The sequence below is a fragment of the Cebus imitator genome, unplaced genomic scaffold (genome assembly GCF_001604975.1).
Source record: "Cebus imitator isolate Cc_AM_T3 unplaced genomic scaffold, Cebus_imitator-1.0 Scaffold43, whole genome shotgun sequence".
Lineage (NCBI taxonomy): Eukaryota > Metazoa > Chordata > Mammalia > Primates > Cebidae > Cebus > Cebus imitator.
In genome coordinates this window covers 9,614,632-9,636,495 of record NW_016107358.1, presented here as the reverse complement: position 1 = coordinate 9,636,495, position 21,864 = coordinate 9,614,632, and the positions used below count along the sequence as shown (strand labels likewise).

The 21,864-nt window shown below is 39.5% G+C and overlaps 1 protein-coding gene across 1 annotated transcript in view; it reads left to right on the top strand.

Annotated features, from left to right (window-relative positions):
- Window positions 1-21,864, top strand: part of LOC108302999 (phenylalanine--tRNA ligase, mitochondrial-like) — a gene marked incomplete at its 5' end in the record, with an annotated part of 350,725 nt that overhangs the window by 107,889 nt on the left and 220,972 nt on the right. Inside the window, one exon of the mRNA XM_037737868.1 lies at window positions 13,602-13,762. Coding sequence (XP_037593796.1) covers window positions 13,602-13,762 — 161 coding nt within the window. The remainder of the gene's footprint in view (window positions 1-13,601; window positions 13,763-21,864) is intronic.

The following is a 21,864-nucleotide window of genomic DNA, read 5'->3' as shown; positions in this document are numbered from 1 at the left end:
CATCTTGGCCATGCTGGTCTTGAACTTCTGACCTCATGATTCACCCGCCTTGGCCTCCCAAAATGCTGGGATTACAGGTCCCGGTGGGACCAACACTTTCTACACATTCCTTGTCAGGAGGATTCTCACTGTGCAGGACCATTGGGAATTGCTTGATGCACTGCTCATTAGTATGTGCTTCAGACACTGCAGTTTTCTTTATTAAACTCCAGAGAACCAAAATCTAGGACTCAAGAAGGAAAGGGGATGGTCTAAAGTGAGTTTTTTCCAGATGGGTGTGAAAGCTTTTTGCAGTACGTTGATTAGAATGCCATCCAGCTCAGACCGTATTAAAGAACACTGCTTTTAAGACCCGGAGACTCTCATCCACGGTCTGTTCCATGCCATGGAAAGCTTTCTTTTAAAAGAGAGGTCTGCCTTTGGATTAGGTGAGGCACTTGTTGACAGAGTGTTTGGGGCCAAGGATATATACAGCAGGAGAAATTTTTCAGGCAGGAGATCGATCTTTGGGCACAGCTTGGAAAGTCAGTCATCCGGTGGCAAGTCTCCGAGGAAGCACTTCAAGTATTGTGACTGGAAAGCAGGGGGTGAAGGACTACATCCATGGTTGGAAGAGAAGAGATCAGAATTTACTGGCTGTGCTGGCCTTTCTGGGCCTGCCTCCAGATGTGCTCTGTCTCGCCAGGATACAGGAGTGCTTTTATTCCTGTGTGTCCATCACTGTAGCTAACAGTCAAGCGTTGTGGAAGCCTTTGTTCAGTAGCACTGCTAAATACTAGCCCGGTCAGTTCACTCAGTAGGTCTGTGTGTATATTACAGTCAAATCCAGTGTGAAAGGCGTTTTGGAGTGATAAAACCCAACATTCAGAAGACAAATCTACTGTTATATGTGAGCACCCACTTACACAAACCATTTTACTGGCTTTCATAGAATAATCATGGTCAATCAGGAAATAGGCAGTGACAACATAGAGAGTGCACAGAGATCAGTAGCACTTTCTGATGTTTTGTCATACCTTGAACATGGTCCTTCTTAGTTAATGCTTTAGTGTGAATCTAGGGAAACATTCACTGGGTGTAGACTTAAAGTCGAAAGATAGATTCAAGTCCCAATGTCTACATGATATTGCTTAAATGGTGTTTATCTTTTCAACATAGCTGACAGCAGTTTGACATTTCCCATAGGAGCAGTGTGAGGATGAAACTCAAGATAATATAGGTGAAGTTCTTTGTCATGGGCGAAGTTCTATAAAATATGAATGTTAATTGCTAGATTGTTTTAGTGTTCCTTGTAGCAGTTATTTGGGAAAACATGTGAGTTCATTAAGTTGAAGAATTCCTAGAAGTCAACCCTTTTGACATGGAAGGAAAATATATACTTAAAATAATACAAAACCTTTTTTCCCAATGTGTAATTATTTAAGCATTTTACTTGTTTCTTGGCTTTGTAACAAAACAGTCTGTGAGGAGAAACCTGAGGATGCAGGGGCTGTTTGCATTTCCAGAGCTCAGTCATTGGGGAAGAAAATAAAATAGACAGAATGCTGAAGCAGAAGTGGCAATAAGATCCTGGGCCTCAGGGGACTTGCAACCCTGTGCCTGCTGGCGCCCTGTGTACAGCAGAGCTCAGTACATGGTGATGAGGGCAGGGGTCAGTGAATAGAATATTATTTTTTTTCTATCATTACTTTGTTTGTTCCAATTCTGTCCTTTCTGAGATGGCTTTTCAGAAATGGCATCTCTGATATCACTACTGTTAAATATCACTTTATAGTATGATCGATACAATCTCTCAGAGATATAAAATTAAAGAAAGTCATCACTTGTATTGGAATCTTATAGTATGAAATTCTTCATAATATTATCCATTCAAATTAAGTCAGTAAACTAAAAAGTGGGAAAATCTTGAAACCTTTTTTACCATACCATTCTCTCGTTTCTTTGCAAATATTTACTGAGCACCTGTTGTATGACAGTGTTTCAGCCACTCGAGATGTATCAGTGACGAAAACCAGCGAAGATGCTGCCCTCATGCACTGCAGGCTAGTGGGGGGTCTGAATGTCAACAGTAAGTAAATGAAAAGGCTGTAGCATATTAGAAGGTCATATTTTCTGAGGAAAAGAAGGCAGAGTTGAGGGCGTTCGGGAGAGTAGGTTGATGGGGAGGTTTACAATCTTAAAGTGGATGGCCGGGAGACCTCACTGAGAAGGGAGCATTCAAACCGGGACCTGAAACAGCTGGAGGGAAGACCGTTCCTCCTGGACATTACTGCCCCAAAGGGGTGTGACATTGAGTGTAACTGCCTGTCTCAAGGCGTAAAGGGGACCAGGTGGCCAGAGGAGAGAGAGCAGTTGGTAGGTATCTTTTGTTATGCTGTTAAACGTTAAGCAAAATTATTCTGCACTAGTTTATATTTCATTAAGGGAGATTTAGAATAGAACCCCAGATCTATTTCTAAAGTGAGCCAGATCATATACTGTTCAGAGCTGGGAGGAACTCGAGACACCCTGTCACTGCTGTTCTTCACTTTATGAAAGAAAGAGCTAAAGTCCATTGAGCTAATCGGTGGTATGATGGCTCAATTAGTATAGCTTAGTGTTTTCAGAGACAGACGTGGCAATGAGAAAAAATACACATATATTGTTCTCCTTTCAGAAAATGAAGAACACACGAAAACTTTCTTCAAACTTTTAAATATCTATACCCTTTAAAATTTTATTTTTATGTGATAAAATGTTACATGATATAAAATCAGCCAGTTAAGCCATTTTAAGTGTACAATTCAGTGGCATTAATAACATTTACAATGTTGTGCAACCATCCCCACTGTCAATCTCCAAAATATTTCATCACCTCAAACAGAAACTCTATACCCATTAAACAGTAACACTCCATTCCACTCTCCCTCCAATCCCTAGTAACCTCTAATCTGCTTACTGTTCTAGATATTTCATATAAGGGAAATTACAGATTTTTTTCTCCTGGCTTCTTTCACTTATCATGTTGTTTTTGAGGTTCATCCATGCTGTAGCATGTATCAGAACTTCATTCCTTTTTAGGGCCAAATAATATTCCATTGTGTGTAAGTAACATATTTTGTTTATCCATTCATCTGGCGACAGACACTTGATTTGTTTCTACCTTGGGACTATTGTAAATAATGCTGTTATAAACATTGGTGTGCAAATGTCTGAGCTTTGTTACTCAATTCTTTTAGAGATACACACACAGAGGCATATATACATATATATAACATATATATACACACATGCACACACACATATGTGCGCACATGAGCATGTGTGTGCGTGCACACACACACACACACACACACACACACACACACACAGTTTGAGAGAGAGAATTATTGGGTCATATGGTCAAATCCATGTTTAACTTTCTGAGAAATTGCCAAACTACTTTCCACAGCAGCTGCACTAGTTTACATGCTCAACAGCAATGCACAAGGTTTCAGTTTCTCCACATCCTTCTCAACACTTTTTATGATGATTTTCATTACTATAACCACCATAGTAGATGTGAAGTGGTATCTCATTGTGGTTCGTATTTGTATTTCCCTGATGACTAATAATGTTGACTATCTTTTCAAGAGCTTAATGGCCATTTGTATATCTTCCTAAAATTCTTTCACTAACATTTTATAGTTTTCAATGTACAGGTCTTTTGCCTCTTGTTACATTTATTTCTAAGTACTTTATTTTTGATGCTTTTGTAACTCAAATTGTTTTCTTATTTTCTTTTTCAGATTGTTCATTGATAGTGTATAGAAATGCAAATATGTGCAAGATTTGTATATGTTGATTTTGTATCATGCAACTTTACTGAATTTGTCTATCAGTTCAGACAGTTTTTTTTGTGTGGATTCTTCAGGGCTTTCTGTGTACAAAATTGTGTCATCTGCAAATAGAGATAATTTTACCTCTTCTTTTTCAATTGGGATATCTTTTATTTCTTTTTCTTGCCTAATTTCTCTGGTTAAAACTTTTAGTACTATTTGACTAGTAGTGGTGACTGTGAGCATCTTTGTCTTGTTCCCGATCTAAGTGAAATTTATCTAAGTAGATGAATGAAACGCTTTCACCTTTCCCCACTGAGTACGATGTTGGCTATGGGTTTTTCATACACAGTCTTTATATTGTTGAGAGCATTGCCTTGTTTCCCTGGTTTACTGAATATTTTTTATCATGAAACGGTGTTGGATTTTGTCAGATGCATTCACTGTATCAATTGAGATGGTTATGTGAGTTTTATTTCCTTTATTCTATTATTATGGCTTATTACATTGATTGATTTTTATATTTTGAACCGCTCTTGCTTGCATTCCTGGGATAAATCCATTTGATCATGGTATTCGATCCTTTTCATATGCTGCTAAATTTGGTTTGCTAGTAATTTGTTCAGGAGCTTACATCTGTGTTTATAAGGGATATTAGTATGTGGCTTTCTTGTAGTGAGCCCCTCTGAAACTATCACTTTAAACCTCTATTATCTTTAGTTTTAATTTATCTTTCTTCATTCTCATGTTAAAACTTCTGAAATAATAGGAGTGTCTGCCTGGAATGTCCTTCCTTTTTTATAAGTAAGTCAAAAATAAACTCTGCCACTTATTAGTATGGTGAGGATAAAAAGGCAGTCCCATATAAGATTAAGAATGCAGAATATTAATATGTTGCTACTGTAATCCCTTTATATTCTCATTCATAGCATCAAGTACAATGAAAAGCAAATTAAATATTATATTTCATCTCTGAAAGATTGACATGTTTGGACCTGACCATGTAGCATGGTGTAAATTGTTTTCGGAAGTAAGGATTTTACTTAGTCTCCAGAAGGTTCAATAGGTCATTGATAAGAATTATAGATAAAAGAATACATGTCTTTCCAGGTTTCTCAGGAGAGAATGAGAAAGGTCTTCTCACAGTAGTAGCTTCTTTGAACAGGCACCAGAAGTTACATCTGACTTCATATAAACACCACTTGCCTTCCAACTTGTTCTGAATCTTCAGAAAGGATTAGCCTGAAAAGCTAATTTTGTTGGAAGTTGAGAGATAATCATGTAAATGTAAGATACCGTTTGAAACTTAATTTTCTCCCCAAAACTACTCACCTTGTAGCATTGACTGATGAAGGTATAATGGTGTAAAGGTACCCTTTTTTCTGCAGCTCAGGATCATCACACACCCTGAGCTGAAGGCATCGAGGCTGCACGTGCCTTGGTACAACTCAAGTACACTGCTGCTTGCATAGAGACCCCAGTTTCATATTCCACACCTGGCCATTCTCAGCCCTTTCTCTGGTTGTTGAAGTGTACGTTTCCTGCATGATGCTGAACAAGACAAAGGACACTGGGGTTGGAGGTTTGAGAAATATCCCTACCCCTTCCCCAGTGCCTTCCACAGACAGCACCGATGTCCTCTGCCTTCGAAGGGATGGCACTGAGCAATGACATTTATTATTAGTCTTTCTGCAGTGCCCTTTGCTCCCTCCCCACCCCAGTCCCTATACAGAGCTGTGCTCCTATTGGAGATCTCCAGGCCTCCTCTCGATTTAGAGATGCAGACAAGAGGCCGTGTGCAGAACCTCTATGATTTGGGCTCTCCTTTGCAAATGCTTCCCTCTCTGCAGCTGCAGAGGCAGAACCTGTAAAGCCAGCTGCTGCTTAGAAGGGTCGCCCCGTGGGATTAGAATATTTTAAGTTTTAAGATAAATTTTGTTTCTCTCTTTTCACACTGATAACTTCTCACTGTCTTCTTTTCTATTGCCATTCACCTCCTCTTCCACTTTCTCCTCTACTTTTTTTTTTTTTTTTTTTTTTTCTTTCTTTTTTTTTTTTTTTTTTTTTTTTTTGAGGCAGATTCTCACTCTGTCACCCAGGCTGGAGTGCAGTGGTACGATCTCAGCTCACTGCAACCTTCACCTCCTGGGTTCAAGCAATTCTCCTGCCTCAGCCTCCCAAGTAGCTGGGACTACAGGCACGTGCCACCACACCCAGGTAATTTTTGTATTTTTAGTAGAGACGGGATTCCACCATGTTGGCCAGGCTGGTCTCTAACTCCTGACCTCGTGATTCACCCGCCTTGTCCTCCCAAAGTGCTGGGATTACAGGCATGAGCCACTGTACCCAGCCCTCTCCTTTTTTCCCATCTCTGGATTCTTCTCTTACATTCCCTTGCTTCTGTATGTAGGCTCACACTCTTAAGAAGATTTTCAACAATAATAAATACAAAAAGTTTTCCTGCATAGGATGCTCAGTGTTGTACAGACTTATGTTAGTCAAAATGCCTAACTGCTTCCAATCCTGCATATTCTGTCTAATTGGGAATGTTTCTCCACAGTGAATTTTATACTCTGGTGACTCTAGTTTACTGGAACTGGGTACCTGGCAACAAATTACAGCTGAGGAGTGCCAAAAACCTGAAAATTATGCCTAGCTTGGCTGACAATACCTTTAAGTGTCTATGTATTTATGGCACACTTTCTTCCATAAAGAATTTGAAGTGCCTTATAAAAGTACATACCCAAGGATAAAATAAATAGTTGAGATAATCAGGGCAAAGAGGAAATGTGGATAAGAAAATAAAACTGGGGCAAGAGTCACAAAGTGAAATGTACTCTGAACACTTGCACAGTTGTGGAGGTGACCTGCAAGTTTGCCTCTAAGCTCCCATGGGGCCAAACTAGAAAGTGAATTTTGACCAATTATGTGGCACATGGCATCCTTAAAATTAAAAAAATCTGGTTGTTCAGGAGAAAGAAGCCTTTTCTGTTCCCCAGATCCAAAGGCATTTTATTAAATCTAAGATCAGTTTATTTCCTTGAAGCCTCCTACAGAAGACTATATGATGGAATGGTCACGTCCTTCACAGGAGTCTCCAGGGTTGTCTTACCAATGGAATGGGCCAATGACACAATGCAAGGGTGCGATTCAGAAGAAACAAAATGTTTTAAAGGTAAAATTTGACAGAGCTCAGCAAATGAACACCCTATCCTTTCTTGCAACTCTCCATGAAAATTGATTGTCACAGGCAAACTTTTTATCAGGATGATTATGAGAATGAAAGGTTGTAGGCAGTGGTAGGCAGCTGGAGTCCAGTTGCTCTCTGTCCCCAATGAAGGTCTGGTCCATAAGCCTTGACACAGGTGGTGGGATTTTAGGTGCCCGCTGGAATGACCCCCTCACTCACCTTAGCATTGGGTCTTCTCAGGTAGAGCCAGTCTCCTGTCTTCAGAAGAGGGTGACCATTTGTCCCTACTGACAGCCACACGGGACTGAGGCTCCAGAGTCATGCATATCCCTAGCACAACCATCAACCTTCTTTTCCCCCATCAACCTGCCAATCATCCACTTAGGCCAGTGAACATTTCTAATAAACCAGCTCTAGAACATCTAACTTTTAGCGGTGTAGCTTTCCAGTGAGTCTTCTAAGAAAATTAATTAGAAGTTGTATTCGTGCAGGTAACTATTTTTATCTTTTCAGTGGAATTCTTGGATATTGGCCATCTGAGTAATGACTTTAATTTTAAGACTCATTGATTTAAGCCATTCTGTGTGGCAACGATTGAATGGCAGGACCCACTATCTATTGTGGCCATTTCGAATGCGAAATGAACTCTCATCATCAGACTTTCTCCTAGTGTGCAGCTTACCTCCTCACACAGGACAGCCCAGCCTCCCTTCGCTGTGTTCTGCAGATGTGATTTCCAGCTGGTGATGCTCCCTCTGCTCGCTCTTACTCTGCTCCATTCAGAAGCCAGGCCACATCAGGCTGGTAAAGCAAGTCCTCCTTGACTCTGAGACATATTACCGTGGAGCCTAGACTGCCATCATAGTGGCAACCATGCGGCTCCCTTTTATATGAAGTTGGTTCACTCTTTTCCTGAGCCATGTTTCTCATCTATACCCCATGCATGGGTCTGGCCTCTTCAGGACTGCTGTGCTTGGCAGCTCCCTGGTTCAGCTCAGAGGAAGATAGTAAATAGGAGATTTATCTGTTTTTCCGTAACTTTATGATAAATCAGTGTCGGATTCATACCTTTATTTCTTATTGTTTCTGATATTTCTATTTTGACAAACATCATAGAATGCAGATTCACCTTCTAGAAGGTATTCATTCCCTTCAATGCTGTTCCTTCTGAGCATTTTGTGATTGTTGACATTTCCCATCTGTAAAACTGGTATTCAGTGTTAGCAAGCAATGAACGAAGAATTTAGTGCTTTTTTCCTTCTTCCCTATGCCTTCGTCTTCCCAACCCTTAATTGTGAGCATTGTATAAACTGTGCTTCTCAGAACTGCAGCTCTTTTTGTTTTTCTCTGAGACATCCGTCATTCTCACTGTTGGATCTTCAGCTTTGTGCTGTGAGAATGACTCAATCCACTACATGGGAAGTGCATGTTCTTCTCATTAGCGTAGATACATGTCTAAAAATCATTTATGCAGGAGTTAGTACTGTGTATGACATTGTGTAGGGACTGTTTTCTCAGAACTCTCAGGTTTAGATGGGGAGAGAGACTTATAGATGTGATAGCTCCTAATAGAAATATGTACAGCATGTTTGTGACGAGGAGACAAAGGTAAATTTAATGCTTCAGGGTCAGAGGAAGAGTCTCACAGTCAGAATCCTCCCATGAAGCTTTAGAGGACAATGAGAGCTTACTTTAGGAGAGGGGTAAGGGTTAGGAAGATACACTATATTATGACAAGGACATGTGATGTTTAGCAAACTGTGGATAATCTGTGGTGCTGGCCCAGCACCGGGTGGGAGGGACCTTTGGTGTTATTGTTAGAGGTTATATTTTGATTCCCAGTCGTGATTCTCAGCTTGCAGCGTGCAGATTACTAGGGGTCTATGGATCAGTGCTTGGAATATGTAAGAGTTTGCTATGGAACATCTTAACTTTGTGGATATATATATATGTACACACATACATATATACATATATATAAGCATATTCTATATCATTCAAATTAGTGCACCTCAAAGTGTGGCGTTCAGAATGGTGCTCATCTACAAACTCTGTTTCCAGTTCACAAGGAGATAACCATAGACGCTGAGAGTAAGCAGTTAGAAACTTAACAGCAGTTTGACTTGGTACTGCCATGTCATTCAAATGTAGGATGTTTTAAATGCCAGTTTGTTAAGGTAGTATCATACACAACAGAATTAATGCTTTTAAAACATAGCTAGATGAGTTTGGAAGGATATATACAGTCATGTAAACACCCCATAATCAAGATAGAGAAAATTTCCATCTCCCGAAAAAGTTCTCCTTTTTTTTTAATAGATGTCCTACCCATCTATTATCCGTCTCTATGGTTTCGCCTTTTCTAGAATGTCATATGGATTAAATTCATATTGTAGATAATCTTTAGTGACTAATCTTTTGTTAAACGTAATTCTTTTGAGATTTTTTTATTTTGTTCCATATAATTTATTTTTGTTACTATGTAATGTTCTGCTACCAGAAAGGGGTCCTGATCCAGACCCCAAGAGAGTATTTTTGGATCTCGTGTAACAAAGGATTTGGGGCAAGTCCACAGTGTAAAGTGAAAGCAAGTTTATTAAGAAAGTAAAGAAACAAAAGAATGGCTACTTCCTAGACAGAACAGTGGCATGGGCTGCTCCACTGAGTATACTTATGATTATTTCTTGATTGTATGCTAAATAAGGGGTGGATTATTCATGAGTTTTTCAGGAGAGGAGCAGGCAATTCCCAGAAGTGGAGGTTCCTCTCCCTTTTAGAGTATATAAGGTAATTTCCAGACATTGCCAGGGCATTTGTAAACTGTCATTGTCCTGGTGGGAATGTCTTTTAACATGCTAATGCATTAAAATTAACATATAAGGAGCAATGAAGAGGACCAGAGGCCACTTTTGTCACCATCTTGGATTTGGTGGGTTTTGGCCTTGTGCTTTACCATAACCTGTTTTCTCAGCAGGGTTTTTTATGACCTATATCTTGTGATACCACCACTGCTGGCCTCCTAGGAATACAGCTCAGCAGGTATCACCCTCATTTTACCCAGCCCCTACTCAAGATGGAGTCACTCTGGTTCAGATGCCTCTGACAGTTCTACTATATGAATATACCACAGTTTCTCCATTCACTAGTTGATGTATATTTTGGTTGTTTTCGGGTTAGGCCATTCCGAAGGAAGCTGTTATGAACATTGATTCATTGGACTTCCAGTGCACATATGTTTCCGTATTTTAGGTAAATACTTAGCGTCAGGTCTCCGTGCAAGCTCGGAGCCTGAAAGTCTGAAGTCCTGCCTGCCTCTGCTGAAGTATCCCAGCCACTGCTTGTGTTTGTCCTCAGTCATTGTCCTGGATCGCCCAGGGGAGCTTCCCCAGACAAGCCCCTCACCCAACCCTGCCATCTTAACTGTTCTTATGATAATGTAAATACCTCTCACCCAACCCCACCACTGTAACTGAACTTACTCTGCAACACCCCCACCCCCAAAACACTACCCAAACCTATAAAACCAACTCCTATCCCACTGCCATTTGCTAACACCCTTGTTGGCCTTAGCCCACCTGCACGCAGGTGAATAAACGGCCATGCTGCTCACACAAAGCCTGTTTGGAAGGTCTCTTCATTCAAAGCTCACGTTTTTTAAACATTGAGAAACGGAATTGCTGTGTCATATGCCAAGTATCTGTTTAATTCAGGGTTTCTCCATTCATATTTTGGTAAATACTTAGAAATTTAGGTGAATACTTAGAAATGGAATTGCTGTGTCTTATGTTAAGTATCTGTTTAATTCAGGGTTTTGTCATTCATATTTTGGGTTGGATAATTCTTCGTTGTGAGAAACCATTCTGTACATCATGGGATCTTTAGTACCGACTTTGGCCTCCGCCCACTAGATGTCAGGATGCTCCCCACTCCGTTTTGACCACCAAAAATGTCTTCAGACCTTGCTAAATGTCCCCTGGTAGCTAAAATTGCCCCCAGTTGAGAAATATTGGTTTATTGTAAAAAACTACCAAACTGTTTTTGAAATTACCAAAATGGCTTTGTCATTCTCACCCAATAGTTTATGAGTTCCAGTTTTAATGTGTCATATCTTAATTTTTATTCATTTAAGTATATTTTCTAATTTTCCTGTGATGACTTATTTGGCTCATGTGATACTTATAAGTATGTTGTTTAATTTCCCAATGTTTGGGAGATTTTTCAGATTTTTTTCTACTGTTGATTTCTGATTTATTTGCATTTTGGACATAGAACATTTTTTGTACAATTTCAATCCTTGGAATTTATTTTGTGTTCCAGAATATGTTCTGTGGTGAAATATTCATATGCACTTGAAAAGAATGTCAATTATATTGTTGTTGAGTGGAATGTCATGTGCATAATTTTATATGTGACAAAATTAGCCTGTGATATGTTGGGAATTTTAACAAAGTTCTTTGCTAATGACCAGTGCCTCTCAATCTATCTGTAGCTTATAGCCTGTGCTCCCATTGTCTTGATGTTTGCCTCGATGCCAAGTGATAACCACAGGTGCTGGTGTTTCACTTACAATGAAGCCTTTTCCCTCCTGGATTCTGTACATCTAATCGGGTGGCTCCATGAATGTTCAGGTACAATTAGGGCAAATGGGGATTTGTGAAACAATTGTAAGGTTTTTTTCTTTTCTTTTCTTTTTTTTTTTTTTTTTGAGATAGAGTCTTGCTTTGTGGCCCAGGCTAGAGTGCAGTTGCTCAATTTCAGTTCACTGCAACCTCCGCCTCCCAGGTTCAAGCAATTCTCTTGCCTCAACCTCCTTAGTAGCTAGGATTACTGGCATGCACCACCATGCCCAACTAATTTTTATATTTTTAGTGAAGACAGGGTTTCACTGTTAGTCAGGCTGGTCTCAAACTCCTGACCTCCCAAAGTTCTGGGATTACAGACGTGAGCCACCATGCCCAGCCAACTTTTTTATGTTTTAGGAAAACATTAAATGCAAGGTAGAAACAAGAACAAAATGTTTCCTGTGGCTCGTTGAGATGAGTCCTGCCTGTATCTCCGGAATCCACTCCTTAGCCTTCACGTGCTGCATCCTTTCCCTTTGCTATTAAAGAAACTCCTTCAGTCTGGAATTTCTTCAGTCCTGTCAGCTTTCCTTACATTTTGAATCTGGATTAGTTATTTTTGTTTGTTTACTTCTTTTTTTTTTGGTAACAGATTACTTTAAACTTAATGGCTTAAAATAGCACAAATATATTGTATCACAATATCCCTGCATGAGGAGTCTGGCTATGGATTGGTAGGGTCCGCTGCTTAGTGTCTTACCAGGTTGAAATCAAGGCAGAGTTGGAATCCGCCTTGTGTCTTACCAGTTGAAATCAAGGCTGTGTTCTCCTCTGAAGCTGCAGTCCTCTCATCGGCCCACTCTGGCTATTGGGAGAATTTGTTCTGTCTTAACTGTATAAGTGAAATTCCCATTTTCTCCCTGACTACGGGTACCTCTCTGAGCTCTTTGAGGATTTCTCAAGGGCTGAGCCACATAGCCTCTTCACAGCCAGGAGGGGGGGATCTCTCTCCAGTCCACCAGGATAGAGTGTTGTTAGATAAAGTAAACCAGTCAGAGTCTTAAATTCCCGGAATGTTCCTAGATCCCACCCACACTCAACTCAATGAGAGGAGTTTACACAAGGCATGTGCGTGCGGAATGGGAGTCTCAGAGGCCATCCCAGGCTACCCCCGGATCCTACTCATCTGTTAGTATCCAGGTGGAATTATGTTCCTTTCGTGAGCTCGTTTCATAAGCTTTCCAACAGTGTGAATTGCTCCCTTGCCTGCCTTCATTCTACAGTTTCTATCTTCTCTTTTACACTGCCTCAGTTTGCGAAGTATAAACCCTTATAGTTCATGGCATTGATGCAGTCTGAGCAGGACACTATACCTTTGGAGTAGGTGATGCTAGATGTGCCCTTCATCTTGGCTTCCTTGTATTCTCTGCAACGCTGAGGTAGCTCTTGCTAAGAGTAAGCATTATGGTGTTTTAATAAAGCTGAAGTTCCTAAAGGCCTGACATACAGTATATGCTTTCTGAATGTAAGTTCATCCTAAGCATGCTACGGCCAGTATGGCATGTTTTGAATGTATCTCATTATCTACATGTATCATTGTCCATGTGTTCTCATTGTTCAGCTCCCACTTATAAGTGAGAACATGTGGTGTTTATCTACACTTAGGAACAGGGATTGTCTTTTCTTTCCCCTCTGTAACCTGTATACAGTGGGCTAAAATGTTTGAATCAGGGCAAACAAAGATGACAGAAAAATCATGACTCAGTTCAGGAACCACTGCTTAAGAAAGCCTAGAATTTAATTGGAAATGAAAGAGAGTACTTCAGACAGTGTGACTTCAGATGGCAGGAATATGGAGATGGAAAAACATGGAAGATTGGGCACCCTCTCGGATGTCTTTGTAGCGGCTGCCCAGTACCTGGCCCACTGTAATGATCAGTTATCAGTTATTAGTGTTACTGATAACTGTCAGGGAGTTGTGTGTGCCTATCTAGTCTTAAGGCTTTTTAAAAACAACTGGTTTTTTGTTTTGTTTTTTTTTTCCCCCAATAGCTGGTGCTCAAGACCGAATTGGCTGGGCTTTTGGCCTAGGATTAGAAAGGCTAGCCATGATTCTCTATGACATCCCTGATATCCGTCTCTTCTGGAGTGAGGACGAGCGTTTCCTGAAGCAGTTTCATGTAGCTAACATTAATCAGAAGGTGAAGTTTCAGGTAAGATGGCTTGCAAGAACTGAATAAATAATAATAATAATGGCTGTCAAGGATTGACAAGATCATGTACTTGAAAGCCATTGAATTTTATTTTATTTATTTTTTATTTTGCTTTAAGTTCTGGGATACATGTGCAGAATGTGCAGGTTTGTTACATAAATATACATGCTCGTGGTGGTTTGCTCCACTGATCAACCCGTCATCTAGGTTTTAAGTCCCACATGCACCATGCATTAGGTATTGTTCAAATGCTCTCCCTCCCCTTGTCCCGCACCCCCCGATAGGCTCCAGTATGTGATGTTCCCCTCCCTGTGTCCATGTGTTCTCATTGTGCAGCTCCCACTTATAAGTGAGAACATGTGGTGTTTAGTTTTCTGTTTCTGTGTTAGTTTGGATGTTTGGTTTTCTGTTATCTGTGTTAGTTTGCTGAGAATGATGGTTTCCAGCTTCATCTATGTCCCTGCAAAGGATATGAACTCAATCTTTTTTATGGCTGCATGAATTTTAAACAATGTGAATTTGTAAAGAAATTCCTGGCCAGGCACGGCGGCTCACGTTTGTAATCCCAGCACTTTGGGAGGCCGAGGCAAGTGGATCACCTGAGGTCAAGAATTTGAGACCAGCCTGGCCAACATAGTGAAACCCTATCTCTACTAAAAATAGAAAAATTGGCTTGGCGTGGTGGTGTGTGCCTGTAGTTCCAGCTGCTTGGGAGGCTGAGGTAGGAGAATCACTTGAACCCAGGACGTGGCGGTTGCAGTGAGCCGAGATTGTGCCATTGGACTCCAGCCTGGGCAAAAAGTGAGAAACTCTGTCTCAAAAAAAAAGAAGTTCCTAAAAAGAGGCCCATAAACCCACAAGGGGTTCATAAACCTTTAGAAATTTTATGCAAGAGAAAAGATATTTGTCAATCTTATTAGTCTAGGCAGAGAACCAATTTTGTACTTTTTTAATGAACATTTTATCATTATGAAATATCCAACTTTATCACTGATCTTTGTCTCTTAAAGTTTACTTTTTATAATATTAATATAGACACTGGATTTCTTATGATTGATGTTTGCGATGCAGATCAGTTTACTTTCATTCTGTATCTTCATCTTAATTGTACATCTCTTATAAACAGCATAAAGTTGGGTCTGTTTTTTAAGACCCAGACCTAGTCTTCGTCTTCTCAATTGGAGTGTTGAATACACTTACATTTGATATATTAAATAATAACTTATATTCCTGGGCCTAATTCTATCATTTTTAAACTTCTTTCCCATTTTCCTCATCAGTTTTTTATTTATTTTACTTGAAAATTGAAGTTTGTTTTCATTTTGTGTGCATGTTACATTTTATTTCTTCCATTTGTACTTAGTTTTCATCATTTTACGTGATTTTAAATGGTTACATTATAATATGCATAATTCATTCTTCATGTTTTATCATGAAGAAATATTATACAACTTTGTGAAACATTTTGCCACTTTATAATAGTGTAATTTTATTATCCCTCCTGTCTAGGTTGTCAAGTTATTTTTTTTTTTCTTTTTTGTCCTTGGACTTTAAAGAGGTCACATTATTGCCTTTATCTCTGGTTTTCAGCAATTTGACCTATGTTTGATTTTCTGTCTGTTTTTCTGCTTCAGGATTTACTGTGTTAGGTTAATATCTTTCAAGCATTTTGGACAATTCTCATCTAGTACCTTTTCCAGCAATTCTACTCCATTCATTTTTCAGAGTATAGCTGCATATATGTTAGACCATTTGTTCCTGTGCCATAGAACTCTGATGAAAGGTGTTTTAATTAATGATGTTTTTTCCTGTGTGCTTTATTTTTGATATTTTTTATTGCCTTCTCTTTGGGTTGCTAATCTTTTCTTTTTTCTTTTTTTTTTTTTTTTTTTTTTTTTTTTNGTTCTAACCGTTAAGCCGATCCAGTGGATTAACCATTCCCCAGATACTGTATTTATCAATTCTAGAATTTGCATTTGCTTCCTTTTTAGAGTTTTCATTTATCTACTGAAATTCTTGATCTTTTCATCCATTTCATCCATTCTTCCTTAAATTCTTTCACATATTCGTACTAGTTATTTTATTTTATTTATTTATTTTTGAAATGGAGTCTTGCTCTATTGCCCAGGCTGGAGCGGAATGCAATGGCTCGATCTCAGCTCACTGCAACCTCCGCCTGCTGGGTTCAACTGATTCTCCCACCTCAGACTCCTGAGTAGCTGGGATTACAGGCATGTGCCACCACGCCTGGCTAATTTTTGTATTTTTAGTAGAGACGGCGTTTCGCCATGTTGGCCAGGCTGGTGTTGAGCTCCTAACCTCAGGTGATCCTCCTGTCTCAGCCTCCCAAAGTTCTGGGATTACAGGCATGAGCCACCATGCTCGACCTTATAATGGTTATATTTAAGTAGTTGTCTGTTAATTCCAACCATTTAGTTATCTAGTGTTCTTTTGTTGCTTTTTCTTCCTAATCATGGCTTACATTTTTCCTGCTTCTTCACTTGTCTTACTTTTTTTTTTAATTGTGTTTGAATGGACACCAAGACTGAGGTAGATAAAATTTATCCCTAGAAAGCCTTATGCTTTCTGCTATCTGGCTGCTAAGGTGACTAGGCAAGATCTTTTTGTTCTATCAGGATTTGAGTTGGATTTCACATCTGATTTCCTGTTCATGGTGAGATCTAGCCCTGCAGCAGAGTTTGGGATCTAACCATGTGAGATCACAGGATCTTTCTGCTTTTCATCCACTTACCAGCCTCTTCCACCACCAGCCTTTGTAAGCAGAAATATTATGAAGGAGAATTGGCTGGCAGTGAGGGTTAGCTCTGTTTCTCCATTTTCCAATCTGCCATGCCAGCCCATGCTTGGCTGATAAAAGTTGGCTTGTTTCTTCTTATTCCAGAAAAATGTCTTTGCTAGTAGCAGGCTAGCTCTTCCGCCTACTCATGCCCCAGTGGTAAAAGCTGCCATCAATGTCTGTCTACCCTAGAAGGGCTCATCTGTCTCTGGAGTTACATTTATTTGTATTTGTGTCCAGACCTCTTCAACTGTATTAGTCTGGTTTCATGCTGCTGATAAAGACATACCTGAAACTGGGAAGAAAAAGATGTTTAATTATACTTACAGTTCCACATGGCTGGGGAGGCCTCAGAATCATGGCAGGGTATGAAAGGCACTTCTTACATGGCGGTGGCAAGAGAAAATGAGGAAGAAGCACAAGCAGAAACCCCTGATAAACTCATCAGATCCTGTGAGACTTACTCACTATCACAAGAAAGCATGGCAAAGAGGCAAAGACTGGCCCCCGTGATTCAATTTCCTCCCCCTGGGTTGCTCCCACAACATGTGGGAATTCTGAGAGGTACAATTGAAGTCTAGATGTGTATATCATCAACTTTAAGGACAGGTATGGTTTTTGAAAATGTATTTTTTTTTTATTGATATAGTGAAACACACTGATTTTGCATATGTGCCCATCTGCATCGGAAACCTTCCCATGTATGTATGTATATGTGTGTATATTTTTGATTTTTACCTTAGGACTTTTAAAAACTTATACTTAAATAATTATCTGTTTTATTGTAGCATTGATTTCTTCTAGACTAATTTGAAATAAAGCTGTCTCTAAATCAAAATAAAATCTGGCTAAGGCTTTACCTTTTTCTCATTCACTTTTTAAATATATTGTCATTTATTTAATCAGCAAACATTTATAGAACACCAACATTGTTCAGAATGATGTGCTCAACACTGTGGTATGGCAAATAAAAATGAAAAACACTGTTGCCACCATAATTAAGTAGCTTCAATTCAATTTTAAGTGTACCTACAACCGTCTTTTTTATGAGACACAGACGTAGTCAGAAGTAGACACTTGATCTCTTGTACTGTCATTTTTCCCCTTTTCTGCCTCCAGGTTTGAAAGCCAGTCTATGATACCTGCACTAATATCTAACTTGTATAGTTGCCTTTGTGTAACAAACTGAAGGACTTCTAATGGGGAAGTTAGGATTTGTATATTCATATTTAATATGTAAAATACATTGTGAATTATAGATTACAGACCATACTATTACCTAAGTATTCACTAATAATTAGTATCTATTCTTGTCAGTTTCCTGTTGCTTAGATAACCAATTACCACAAATCTAGTCGCTTGAAAAAATGTATTTATGATTTTTACAGTTCTAGAGGTGAGAAAACCAAAATCCACCCGACTGGGCTAAAGTTAAGGTGTCAGCAGGACTGGCTCCTTCTGTAGGCTCCAGGGAGAATCCACTTTCTTGCCTTTTCTGGCTTCTAAAGGCCATCCTCAGACTTTGCATCGTAGCAGTGTATTACATTGCCTTTCTCTGTCCTTCCATCTTTTGTCACATTGCCTTCTTTTTGAACTTTGCTTCTTTCTTATAAGGACCCGTATGATTATATCAAGCCTTGCTGGGTAATTCCAGATAATCTTTCCATCTCAAAATACTTCTTTTAAAGTAATCCTTTAATGCTTTAATACGAATTAATTCTCTAATACAAAAGGAAAAGTACAATTCCTTTTGAATATAAGGTAATATATTTATAGGTTATAGGGATAAGGATATGGATATCTTTGGGTGGAGTTGGGGGCATTTTTAAGTCTACCGCAGTCTTCCGTTTAACCCCCAAAGATTCACATCTGTCTTGTGTAAATGCATTCAGCCTATCCCAAGGTCCTGCAAAGTCTAAACCCATTGCAAGATAAACTCAAAATCGAAAATGTCATCTAAATATCTTCAGCCCTTAAGTTTCATTTCATCATTTAATTGTCTAAAGCTGGTTTATGTGACACTCTGGGTATGATTAATCCTGGGGCAAAATTCCTTTCCACCTTTGCACCTGAAACAGGGTACCTACTCCCAAAGCACAATAAGTAGGATAGGCATTGGAGAATAGTCGTAGACATTTCCATTCAAAACGGGAGAAAATGAAAGAAAAAAAATAAATAACTGGTTCCAAGCAATTTCAAAATTCAGCCATTAGGTTTCAAGGTCTGAGGATAATTTTCTGAGGCCCTTGGCTTCACCCTTTTGACATGTACAGTACTACGCTCTAAAATATCCTTCCTTTTTAAAATTTATTTATTTATGAGACCAGCTCTTGCTCTGTCATTGGGCTGGAGTGCAGTGGTACGATCATGACTCGCTGAAACCTCCACTTTCCAAGCTAACATCTCAGCCCCTCGAGAAGCTGGCACATGCTACCACACCCAGCCAATTTTTTGTATTTTTAGTAGAAAGGGTGTTTTGCCATGTTGTTGAGGCTGGTCTTAAACTCCTGGGCTCAAGCGGTCCCCCTGCCTCAGTCTCCCGAAGTGTTGGGATTATAGGCATGAGCCACTGTGCCTAATCTTTTTTTTATTAAGGGTGGCATGTATCTACAGGTGAGTTGTTTTATTACCCTGGCTTTTGCCTGAAGAATTTAGGGAGTCAAAGAGTCTTCTTCCTTTCATTTTCTTTTTGTTCTTTTCTTTTGTCCCTCTCAATCCAACCTGACAGTATTCCTGATGGTAAACCATTCTAAAAAACCTTGTGGGTCTCCCATGTATGTCATAGGGATTCATTCCATTACACAAGAGGTCCCTCTGCAGATCTTTCTTGAATAATTCATTGCCATTTTTGGCTCCTGCTGAGATGCCTGAGGGGATCCTTGAATCATATGCTTACTTTCTTCAAAGAACCCTTTGTGTCACTAAATACACTGATCCTTTGAACCTTCTGAGGCACTAACAAAGGCTTATATAGCTGCACTCTTGTCTTTCTCTCGAGATCACTTTTCTTTCAGTGAATCCCCTAACTTTTGCGTCTTTCGCAATCTAGATAGGCTAAGAATTTCTGAAATTATCTATTCTTGGTTCTCTTTGAGTATCAGTTCTCTGAATTGTCTGTTTTCTCCTATAAGAATAAACCAGGCTGCATTTTCATTGTTTGCTTGGAAATGTCCTCAGCTAAGTGTTGAAGTTCATTGCTTACATATTCTGCATTACACATCCAATTCATCCAGTTCTGCCGCTACATAACAATGATCCCCTTTCCTCCACGTTCCACTAATATGTTCCTCATTTCCTTGCAAGCCCTCACCAACAGGGCTTTTGACATCTATATTTCTACCACCAGTATGTTTATGCTTGTTTGGATATTCCCAAACAGTGTAGGTTTTCTCTACCATGCTCCTCACTTTTTCCTTGCCCATCAGAGTCTGTAACATCTGTATTCTACAAATCTCTTTGAGGTAAACTAGCCATTTAACGTCATGGTGCTCAAAGTTCTCTACTACCCATTGACCAATTCCAAGGCTAATTCCACATTTTGATGTATTTGTTACAAGCAGTACCTCACTTCCAGAATGCAAAAATATGTATTAGTTTCTTGTTGCTGCTATAACAAATTACCACAAACTTAGTAGCTTAAAACAACGTGAACTTGTTATCTTATAGTTGGGGAGGACAGAAATCCAGAATCAGTCTGATTGGCCTAAAGTGAAGGTGTCAGCAGGGCTGGTTCCTTCTGGAGGCCCTGGGGGAGAATCTGTTCCCTTTCCTTTGCCAGTCTAGAGACAATCCTCAGTTCTCAGCTCATGCCTGCATCACATTGCCTTTTCCCAAGTACTGCCAATTCCCTCTGTAAACACCTCACCCTCTCTCTGAATTTTTGCCTCCGTCTTCAAAGGACTCTTCTGATTACATGGAACCCACCAGGATAATTCAGAATAATCACCTCATCTCAACATCCTTCCTTAATTGTATTTATAAAGATCTTTCTGAATGTAGGATAACATATTCACAGCTTCCAGGGATTAAGACAAGGACATCTTTGGAAGGGGGCTATTATTTAGCCTATCACTTGTGCCATTTTATGTACTATTTCATCATGACAAATTCTTGCCTTCGGATCTAATAGACTGGTTTGTTTTTAGGGATAAGTAATACAGATAGTATTAAAGTGTTAGCTATTTTTAACTATGTAGAGTAGTCATATTTACATATATAAGAGGGGACTGTGTTGACAGAAAACTTGTTTTATCACTACATTTGACCCACGAAAATACTTAAAATGATTGTAATCCTGTGCAATCCCAGAGGTGGGGAGAGGAAATGGGGAAAAGGCCTGCTGGCAGCTATGAACTTGTGGTTCCCCTGGCCAGGAAACTCTGGGAGCCATTTGGTAATCCTATTGTGCAGGAAGCAGAAATTTCTCTTTCTCGGTCTCCCTTTAGCCCCTCCTAAGTTATGCTCGAGGCTGTGTTGGCTTCTGTGGTGTCTTCCTCTGTGTAGCCTCCATGTCCTGTCCTGTGCATATTTCTGTCCAGCTGTGGAGCACTCTCCTGGGTGCCAGCAACAGTCTCTGATTGATGGGACCCTGAGTCCTTATCTGTGTGACTCTTTTCCTGAATACTTTGTAACCCATTGTTTAAATCTAGTCAAATAAGAAACTCAGGTTAAAATGTGACTTTAATTTTTGGTTTTCATTTTATATATTTTGAATTAAGTGCTTTGCCTACCATGGCTTTCTTTAACCAGCCTGGACCTGTACTTGAGACAAGTGGATGAATAATATGGTAATACGGTTGTTCTATTATGCAAGTGATATCTTGTTCTGACAAGAGGTATTTGTCCACCACTACAGCTTCCCATGCTGTATTCATTATGGGTATTTGGGTCTTGGATATACACCTGCCAACTTTGCTGAAGCAAAATTTTCTGTTGCAGTGCATTGAACTGAATATTCAATAATGAAACTTTAATTTATGCTTAAAATGTTAACAGTCCAAAATTATGAATTCAATATTTAGTCCTACACAGAGCAATACTCGTGTTATTGAAAATTACTCAACATTGTACATTTTACTTACAGACTGTATTTAGAACTTACTAATTCTGTGTGTATCTATTGACTTATAAGGTCAGTCCTCATTTGATGAAAAATTAGGCAGTGTTGGCTGTTACCTTTTTTCCCAGTTGAAGGGTTTTTTTGTTTGTTTGTTTTTTGTTTTTTGTTTTTTTTTTTTTGGAGACGTTCGCTCTTATTACCCAGGCTGGAGTGCAATGGCGCGATCTCGGCTCACCGCAACCTCCG